Source organism: Elaeis guineensis, chromosome 1 (genome assembly GCF_000442705.2).
Source record: "Elaeis guineensis isolate ETL-2024a chromosome 1, EG11, whole genome shotgun sequence".
Taxonomy (NCBI): domain Eukaryota; kingdom Viridiplantae; phylum Streptophyta; class Magnoliopsida; order Arecales; family Arecaceae; genus Elaeis; species Elaeis guineensis.
This window is the reverse complement of record NC_025993.2, coordinates 171,840,098-171,850,652: the sequence shown is the minus strand read 5'-3', so window position 1 is coordinate 171,850,652 and position 10,555 is coordinate 171,840,098. Positions and strand designations below refer to the sequence as shown.

Below are 10,555 nucleotides of genomic sequence, written 5' to 3'. Positions count from 1 at the left end.
TAACATCCAATTTTCCAGGTTGTTTACTTCACTAATTCAAATCAACACCGAACAAAAGAAGTTCCTATTCTCAAACAACAGCTACAAGTTACAGTGCCAGCTGCATATCTCGAAGTGAGACAAGAGAATGCAATTTTTTAACGGGAAATGATGTTTGTTGTGATAAATACACCTAGATTGTACAATGTGAGGGAACCGGAACTTATAACAATTGCAGACCTGCTGATAGAATACAATAACACCATTGCTATCAGAAAGCATCTCCTGTTGCTTCAACTAGTAAACCACATGACAGGAGTTGCAGAGAAACAACTATTTGGATGGAGATTTGGATCCAATAAACCCAACAATATACAAGGTAGAATCCTTTCCGAGCAACCCTTCATGCTGCGGGGGATTCAGTAACACAAGCAGCACCAGCCACCATAATAAATATTAACAGCCACTAATCATATGGGTCTGCAGAGAAGTCAGGCTCATCTGGTTTCTGTAACTTGGGCATATCAATGCCCTTGATCTTCTGAACTCCTTTTCTTGTGCTGGCAGCAAATTTTGAAGCCAGAATTGTCACCCCAAGATTCTGTTTAGGCTGAGAAGGATTAATGGAGCTTGAGTTGCTGTGCTCTTCCTCCTGTCCTGACTCATCAGCAGCCTGTTCATCTGACTGGAAGGAGAATGACTCCCTCATGTTCAGATCCATTGCCATCTTTCTCCTCTTGAAACGATGCCAGGCTGCTTGAATGAAGCAAGCAGCCCATGTTCTCCAATGTTGGGAATAGAAGCGGAATGTGTGCTGTAATTTCTTGCTGTGAAGCCGCCTAAATTGGTTGGCAACAAATTTTAGGTCTTCTGCTCGGAGTGCAAAGGCCTCCACTTCGACAAGGGCTCTAACAGTCCGAGTGGAGGAAGGCAAGTTGACAGTGGACTTCGGAAGCAGAGCCCATGCAAGCAGTTCCTCACCACAGAAGTCACCAGGTCTCAAAGCTATGGAATTAAAGAAACCTGTCCGGCCCCCATTGGTAGTAGAGCTTTCTAATCTGCCACGAATGATAAAGAGCATTTCTGTCACAGGGTCACCCTCACGGACAATGTAGGTACCTTCAGTGCTCAAGGAGGATACCAGACGTTCACATATGGCATCAAGAAGCTGATCATCCATTTGCGAGAAAAAAGGGACCTGCAATTTGGAATTTTTTTAAAAAAAGTCTAGTTTTTAACAAAAAATTGAGAAAAAATATTAGAAATCACTCTATATAGGAGAGCATATATCATAAGATGAATAGCGTTTGGGGACAGACAGACAAATGAACTATTGATATCTCATAGGGTGACAAAGCCTTTTAAATGCTGTTCAGCCTATTTTTCCATAGGTTATTTGCATCACTTGAAAACAATATATGAAATCATTACAACTATATAAAAGTCTCAATATTTCCATCAGTTGAAACTTTGACATTTTCTAAACCAAATCACCCCTATGCCCAAAATAACCTTAAAATATAATTAAAAAAATACCATATAATATCCATGAATAATAATAAACAGAAAAATCTATTTAGCATAACTTTTATTCCTAAGATACATCTTATAATTGTAATTACCATATTGTATCCTATTTCCTCCCCTCTCCTCGGTCATGAGGATTCAAACTGCACCTCGTAGTTCCGTTTCATGTCTCATTATATGATGCAATCCTAGAATCAGGCCACCATAACAACTCAATCATCCATTCTTCCCTGATGACATCCCCAAAACCCACCCTAAACTTTGGGATGCCCAATATGGACATCCCGTTGCTTTCCAATAATGAAATCCTTTCAGGTCATAGCTGCAGCACTCCAATTCCCACCAGGAGATGAAGTCTAGTGATGACAGGGATAACATTTCTTCTCAATCTTCATATTTTCTTTCACTTTTAAAATATATTTCCATGATAATCATTATAAATTTAGCTTAGTACCACTTCTTAAACAACTAAAGCTTGCACGTATTTTGTTGTGCTAATATAATAATTGCCAACTTTCTGCTTTATTTGGTGTGAGACCCTCTGAGATCTACGGAAAAAGCTGAAGTTTCCACATAAAGAAATCAAAAGAACTAAAAAAAAAAAAAATCCCATGTTCTGAAATATAGGACTTATTGCAGTATTATCAAGTCCATTTATTAGAAAGATCTGACATAATTATCATGCATCATAAATGGATTTCAACCTAAAATCACTAATAGATGCTTGCTTGCTCTTTAGATTACATTTGCACTAAACAAAAATTATGATAAACCCTCATACAAGTTTCAGCGAGAATGAATACTTTACACTTTAAATTGGATTTCATGGAGCAAAATGAATGAATTGGCCAATATTCATGTAAAATCACCATCTATATCATTGATATAAGTTAGGCATTTCATTAAGCATGCCCCCCCCCTCCCTCCTCGCTATGAAGAAACAAGCACGCATCACAGTAAATGTCCAAAATTCTGACATCTTTTGAGAGGGCAAAGTTGTCTGCTTGGTACCAAAATGTGGCCAGGTGGGGTGTTTCCAAAATTATTCAAACTAAAGCATAAATTGTGAAAGGAAACAAATCATGTTCTTGTGATATAACATGCATATTCCACAAGAACATAATCTCGTTAGCTTTTATTTTCAGAGGAGAAATTAGTAGTTAGTGCCTATGATGACACCAAAAATTCAGTAAGTGATCAGTAGACTAACATATTTCCCCTGATGTTGCTTCATAACTAGCCATCTGTTAATTATGAAGCATGATTGACACATTATAGCAACGTAAGCTCATCCATGATATCATACATATTACTCAATAACTAGACATGGAACTCTCCTAAAAAAAACTTGTGTGATTGTAGGGTATATAAATCAACACATTTTAATTGCATCACATTCCATTAGTTAAGCTAAGGCAAGGTTGTAATTGAGATGCTCAAATCATAACAAGATTGAATTAACTCAATGACATTTTACATTAGGATATTAAAAAGGAATTTTAAAAAAAGAATCAAATAACAAGTATCTGGAAATTTAGTGAAGAATGACACTCCACATTGGGTGATGCTTTGGTCTTCCATTTACAGAATTAGATTAATTAGATAAGAAATGATCAATTAAACGTACTGCCTTTCAATGGTTCATGCAGAAAAAAAAAGACTCTGAAAGATAAGTTTGTCCTTCCCCTCTATGAACGAAGGGAAAAACTTCAACAGATGCCACTGTTCTTAACTTCTTATCTATTGACATCTAGATGAAAGATGGGGTTAACAATGTACCCGTCGAACAAGGTCCAGGCAGAGGTGACATTGAATATCTCGTCGAAGGTCTGCAGGTAAGGCTCGCAATATAGATTCTTCGTCCACACCTCGCGTTGCGAGCCACTTATATTGAACAAAACGCCTGACTCGTTCCTGCAGATCATGAGGAAGTTGGCGATGTCTCATCCACTCTTCAGTGTCTCTTCGCTTTAGCCTCCACTCTTCAAGCCTTACAGTTACAGATTGCAGATATGTCTGAAATATAAAAATAATTTTATCAGATGAGAGAAAAATAAAAATGTTGTGCGTTCTACAAGCCTGAAACAAGCACACAAGAAGTCAAAATTTCATTTTGCCAATTTCATGATTTCAGTTTTAAATCAAATAGGGAAAGCATGCCCAAAAACAGCATAAATGCAAGCCAATACAGACCAGAAAACTATATCAATAAGAATACATGAATATAATCAAATACAGGGCTCAGCATTAGTTCATAAAATAAAATCAAGTGAATGCACAACTAAAGACATGGAACTGCACTAGTTAATTAGGAGCATAGATTCAATAAAGCATGGAATATATTGTGTTGATAAATTATTGATGTGTGGCATAGCTTGCGGCACACCTTGCATGCTATTGTTGCCAGTGTATGCCAGGCACCAGCATGACATGGCGTGCCATGACGTACCGTGCCAATACCAATCCAGCATGCAATACCTCAATCCTTGATACATACAAGGCTATGCACTGGAAACATAAGATGACCAAAGACATGCATGTATGCGCATAATATGCCAGACAGTTTTCTATTTACATTGCTAAAAACGCTGTAACACAAGTAAATGAGTGTTGATACTGAAACATTTTTAATAAAAAAAGTATACTAATGAACATAATAGAAATGAAACTAACTCAGAAAATAATAAACTCAGATAGAAATGCAGCACAAAGAATATAAGTGCACATACCTCCAAGAAAAATTGAGATAAAACAAGTTAAAGCACAACCACAACAGTGGATAGTAGAAAGCAGTGATAATGTTCCAAACAACAAGTTGCCAATGCCTCACCTAACAGATAATAGCAACCACAACCTTATATGGCTTGGAACTTTGTATCACCTTCTATCCAATTAGTGCTCACTATTTTCATTCAGGATTTTTTAAGCCATCCATCATTTTTACCACTTGAAACAAAATTCAAAATTCATCTCTCTATCAGGCCCCACAGGTTGTCTTGCTTTTCTTGTTCCCTCATGCATATGCTAGGTCAAACCACAGGTTTAATTTTGTTGTGGACATGGTTGGGTGCTATCGACTACCAATTAAAAGAATCCAAATACAATATTGCACTTTAGTGATCTAGGTAACTAAAAAGCAAATTAAAGAACAAAGCTCATGCTAAAACAATGGGCATGGGCTACATGCGACACAAGTAGCATGGTTTGATGATGCTACCCCCATGCAAATACTGCCAACTGGATGTGATGTTGCCTCAATTAAAACTTAGAAAACAGATCAACATAGTCAGCCTATAATTAAAGGGGCACATGTCACTCACCAAAGTCCTCTCAGCTCAAAGTGAGTATCATCCATGGTGAGTAGCATGATGATGGTGCTACTTCGGTAGTACCTGAACTTCATCCTAAAACAATATGGCAATGATCTAGTGCTCTTTTTATAACATCCATCCAGGACTATAAAAATTCAGGAATCACTTAATTTGTAGGCCTAGCCAGTTAATGAATAACTTGGCATTTTTGAAACATGTAACATATTACAATTGGATGAAGGAAAGCTTGGAAATTTGCCTTATTTTTGTACCTGCATATTTCCAATTAAATGTGCAAATAAGACAAGACCAAGAATAGCGATGAGTATAGCAAACAACGTCTCCCCGATGAAGGTGCTTGTAGTCAAAGTCTGACCATATGAGCTGACAATAGAAAGAAAGAGAGATACATTAAAAATATGAAATCAATGTATATAAAGAGGAATTCCTAAATAGCTGTGACAGACATTGACAAATTAAATCAACCTTTTTTTTTTTTGCTAAGTCATGCCATGAAAAACATTATCACAAAAAATGTTACACCTAGGCAACTAAAAGGGAAACTAATAAGTGGAGCAAAGAGCACATTTTTCTACTCAAAATGGACTGGACTTCCCATGGCCAATGAAAATGCTATATTTTCTACCCTTGTGAGATATATCTCCTCCTAGCTCAAATTGTTAGGATCCTAAGGTACTCATTTGGTAACTGCAATCAGCTTGCTTTCCTTTAGTTTTCTGAGCTAAATGAATAATGAGAAAAAAAATGATTTCCAAGAACCTGACCTGACAATATTTTATGCTATTTCAAGAAAATATGTAGGATATATGAAAGATTTGACTAAATTGGATAACAAACAAGAAAACATATGACAACCAAATCAATGGTAACATTGCTAATATACCTCAGACTATTTCTGGGAAAATCAAAAAAATACATGATAATTGTTCTATTGTAACTTTCACAAGGAGAAATATGGGTACCATGCAAAATCATACCTCAAATTTTGCAAACCCCACCAAAGACAATAGAAATATTTCCTGATGAACCCCGAGGAGACAGCATCATTGGTTAATGCAGCTGAAAAAATACCGAAGTTGAAAGAAATAGCAGAATTACTAGCATCACAATTTGTAAAAACAGTTGTGTTAGTTGTCCAAATTTGTCGATTGCTTTGTCTTGAAGAATCACAATCTAGAAACTTAGGATCACATAATGGTGTATCCATAGTGCCATTCTCCTTCTTGCATTCTGATTTCCAACATGTTGTCAGTCGTTCAACTGACAGCAAGTACCATGATGCTCCTAAAACCTGATCAGATAGAACTTAATTTAGTAAATGACTTCAATTTAGAGTGTAAACTAAATGTATTGAATATTATCTGTGAGTAGTACATCCTATTGTAAATTCCAACAATAGCACATAAAGTAATTTGTGCAGAGTAAGGGAAAGTTACACACGTGGCTAGCTATCATGTAAAGTAGTAGATTGTAAGCAGCTCCTGCCCAGGCGGTCTTTGTAACAACTCCAGTTGCCTTAATAATTTGGTAGCTTAGAGGAAATATGAGATATAATCTTGGAATATATTGAATCAGAACAATCAGAGCAAGAGCATTATTATTATGATCAGCCCTTGAGTTTCTAATTGCTGGTATCACTAGCCAAATAACAATCTGCAAAAAAGAAAATAAAAAGTAGTGTCAGGGCAACTGTTAGATGTCAAAACAGAAAAGACAACCTGATGAGAACACCTACCTGTGTTTACAACTTTTGTAACTCATGAATATTCATAAGAGTAGAAATTCTCTTCCGAATAAATTTTTATGTTCCACCAAGGGTCAGCTTGAGGTTCACCAACAAATAAGGTTTTAGTACTTGTGCAGTTATCTCATTATAATACACCCTCACAGAAACTGTTATAACTTGTAGTGGATACAATGGCCCTTATTTACCCAAATCTCTCTAGATCAAGAGTATTTGGGATTAACATAATGATAGTTACAGGGTCCGTTCTTTGCCATTATAATGAGAAATAACTTACAGTTAAAACTATGTTTTCTTCCCTGTGTCTATTTTCAATCCCTTTGTTCATAGAAATAGTGGTTCAGATGTGCAAGATTGCCATGCACAAATAGAAAATTGACCTATCAGAAATTCATCCTGTAGCTATGGCCCATATTACTGGCAAATTGTAAATGACTAGCCAATGCATCCACAAGAACAGCAGTTTTTGTCAGATATCGATAAATGAAAATGTGTGCTGTCAGCATTTAGTGGCTCTTCCAACTTTTCCACATGGTTCAGCAAAAGGAAGCATAGAGTTTATGTGCAATTGCAGACGAAAAAGTTCATATCTCTTGCAGAGGTTTGGAGCAGTGGCAGTCAAAGATTACATATTTCTTGTGATATCAGATATCAATACATGAAAATGTGTGATGTCAGCATTTACTGGCTCTTCCAACTTTTCAACATACTTCAGCAAAAGGAAGTCTAGAGTTTTGTGCAATTGCACACAAAAAGTTCATACATCTTGCAGAGGTTTGGAGCAGTGGCAGTCAAAGATTCCACATTTCTGCAATATCTTTAAGCAACTGCCCAACAGTACCAACTTCATAATTCACTTCTTTACTCTTCCCATTGAGTCCTAATTCATTCCCCTTTTCATCTTTTCTATAGATGTCTAAGAATCAGCTTCAGTTGATCAGATTTGAAGAATCTAGATGAGGAAATGCCAAAACAAGCAAAATAAAGAAACAGAATGTAAAATCATGTAATTTAGTTTTCAATCATTGACACATTATATATGACTTGAAGGCTTGTGAAGAACTCATATGTAACTTATGATTTGGAGATGCATGTAGTTTCCCTTTCATCCTTATTCTTCTTATTCACTTGATAAGAATAGCTGCAAAGTTTTAAATACCGGTACCAGGCCCTATACCATTTTTCCATTGGAATGGTATGGTATCAGAACTGATGTCACGTACTGAAATTGACATATTCCATAGCTTAAAAAAGCACTGTATATATATACTGACAGATACCCCCAGTATGTATCATTACAAAATGGTTCAGACTAGTATGGCCTGTATGTATGGATACAACCATTTCAGCATCTCAGCACCCAGATTAGTGCCGATTTCATGTCAGAACAGTATGGTCACCAGTCGTATCATTCCGTTTCAGCGATTTTTGAAACCATGAATAACTGTCTAGCTTTCAAATAATAAGTAGTTGCAGTATGTCATTCACAGTACCATCATAGTCTGTGAGTAATAGGAAACAACTAATCAGTCAATGATTACTAAAATGTTACATTTGGCATGAACCCCAACAGGAAAACTTTGATTTTGCTTCATCAGAAAAGTGTGTTATAACTAAATGGATTCAACATAAAAATGATTCAATAAGGAAGATTGTTTTCTTAATTCTGGTTTTAGTATAGGTTGAAATTTTAGTCTTTTAGAGTCAAGTGGATCCTTTGGTGCTTTTGGCATTTTTTATACATAACAGGTTCAATGAAGCTCCAAAACAGAGAAGACTTCATCTCAAGAAGTTTACTCCAACATCTCAGACACTCCCTTTTCCCCTTCCTGTGATTTGCTCAATCTTGACTAAAATCAGAAGGTAATTCTTTTCTTAAAAAGCTGTGGGAATGTCAATTTATGGTTATTATGTAGTGGCAGGATGAGTTGCTAAGGAGAAATTGAGCAAAGAAGCAAGCATTTCTACGTATATGTGGGATATTTAAGAATATAAATATTGAACTTAACAGTGAATCTTTAGATTTTTTTTAAACAATATTATAAACTTCATAAAATTTGATTAAGTCATATCTACTTATCTACTTTTATTTTATTAAAAAGAAGGTATGTCCATATCAGTGTACTTCCTTCATTTCACATATAGCTTAGCTGAGCGATAACATTTGCAACAATGAAATCATCAACAATTCAATAATCTTCTAAAGATCAACTTCGAAAGAGAAGAAGATACCTGCGGTAGAGGCAATGCAGCTGCCAGGTCTACAAAAAAATCAGATCTCAAATATCTCCTGGCAATCTTCTTAGGATTCATGACAAGCTCTCCCCGCCCAAACACCCTGGAGCTTGGGGCTACGTAAGCAGTACGAAACTTTATAGCCATGTGCAGTACATAGAATAAATCAGCAAGTGTCCGGAAAAAGGTAACAATGATGCTCAGATGATGGTCCATCCTAATACATGAAGTTTTATCGCCCTTACTGATGGAAGGCAAATAGAAATACAGAGGATCTATAAAAAGAGCGACCAAGCATGAGATGAGGAAAACCCGGTTCCATTTTAAAACAAGGTCACTTCCTGGATCAAGCATCCGCTTCCTCCATGGCTCATGATCCTCGGCAAAAACCTTGGACTTTCCAGAACTCACACTACTAATTTTGCTCGTTACAAGTCCTCCAGGTTTTGCCACCCGATAGGTGGGTTTGACTGGGTTTTGCATCTCATCAGGATTGAACCTACATAACAACGAGGCACATCAAAACCATGAGAAAACTTTTAACAGTTAATGCTCCTGGGCCTTGCTTCCTCCCGGAACCTCATCAGATAATTCAAAAAATCATATTAAATGGACTTGTTAAGAAGAGAGGGGGAGGAGGAGTTCTTCAATTCTGGCAATGAGTTAGATATAACAATGGTGGTTTTTGCTTCATTCTTTATTTGAAGCAGGAAGAACATCAGATATCCGAGTTGAACCCATAAAACTTTTCGCAGTTTAATAAAGGTTTTTTCTTCAAATTTTCAGTTCATCCTGTAAAACAAAGTCAAGAAACTCTAACAAAGCCTATAGCACTAAGATAATCCAGACAAGTTTTGTTGGTTGGGGTTTAAATCCCAACATCACGACCACAACAAAATCAAATCTTTCTAACCGTGTCTTCTCCAAGAAAAGGAAAGCAACAGGAGTTTGTCTACTGTGATCTTGCAAATCTCTCTCAGTTCATAAAAGCATAAATCCAAGACAAGTAAACTGCAGGTTTTGTTCATTTCTGGATGCGAAAAGAAAGAAATAACTGACGGGTTGTATAGGGGGCTTCAATGCCTCAGCTGAGAACCACATGAAGATTGGATTTTTTTTTTTTTTTCTTTTTTTCTAAACTAGGTTTTGCTCAAAAAGAACAATAATAAAGATGGTTGGGTTACTCACCTTACGGTTCTCTCCTTCTTGAGCTCCATCTCATCGTCAACTTTCTTCGATCCAAACATCGCGTCGTATCCGCTCGACGTCACGGAGGATCTACAGACGACCTCGACATCGAGCGAACTGTTGAAGAACCCCTGAAACCCTGGTCATTGATTTCAACAAGGGGCACTAGGATGCCGATCGGAAAAGAGAGCAGAGATTACTCCTTTTGCTACAGTGGACCTCCCGGCTGCCACACCACCGAGAACGGATCCTTTTCTCAGATGGGAGTGGGTCCAAAGAGGAAGGAAAGTTTCTGTCGGCCAACGGCAACCGAGCGAACAAGACGGGGCGGACCTTTTTTTAATTTTTGTTTTTTTTCCAAATCCATGCAGGCAGTTGATAAACCTTTTTTTAACAGACCTCCGAAAGGTGCAGTCACGGAGGAACAGAGAAGCAGGAAGAAAAGCGTCAAAAAAAGAAACAGCAGGGAGTAAGGGCTCATTTGGTTAGCGGAAAAAAAATAAAAAATTAATATCTAAATATATATGATGTTTGAAAAAAATAATTTTTA

General features: G+C 36.8%; 1 protein-coding gene across 1 annotated transcript; it reads right to left on the bottom strand.

Moving 5' to 3' along the window:
• Positions 1 to 10,386, bottom strand: LOC105039587 (probable cyclic nucleotide-gated ion channel 14). Its single transcript, XM_010915779.4, has 7 exons — positions 10,006 to 10,386; positions 8,815 to 9,316; positions 6,279 to 6,491; positions 5,816 to 6,129; positions 5,090 to 5,201; positions 3,286 to 3,522; positions 1 to 1,177 (listed from the first exon to the last, which is right to left on the bottom strand). The coding sequence occupies exons 1-7, from the start codon at positions 10,062 to 10,064 to the stop codon at positions 446 to 448; spliced, it is 2,169 nt and encodes a 722-aa protein (XP_010914081.1). The 5' UTR covers positions 10,065 to 10,386; the 3' UTR covers positions 1 to 445.
• Between the last annotated feature and the right edge of the window lie 169 nt (positions 10,387 to 10,555).

Coding starts and splice junctions, on each gene's coding strand:
- LOC105039587 (XM_010915779.4), bottom strand. CDS start 10,064: ATGTTTGGATCGAAGAAAGTTGACGATGAGATGGAGCTCAAGAAGGAG. Junction 9,317..10,005: donor AAGAAGGAGAGAACCGTAAG/GTGAGTAACCCA, acceptor GTTGTTATGTAG/GTTCAATCCTGATGAGATGC. Junction 3,523..5,089: donor ATTTAATTGGAAATATGCAG/GTACAAAAATAA, acceptor TTTATATTTCAG/ACATATCTGCAATCTGTAAC.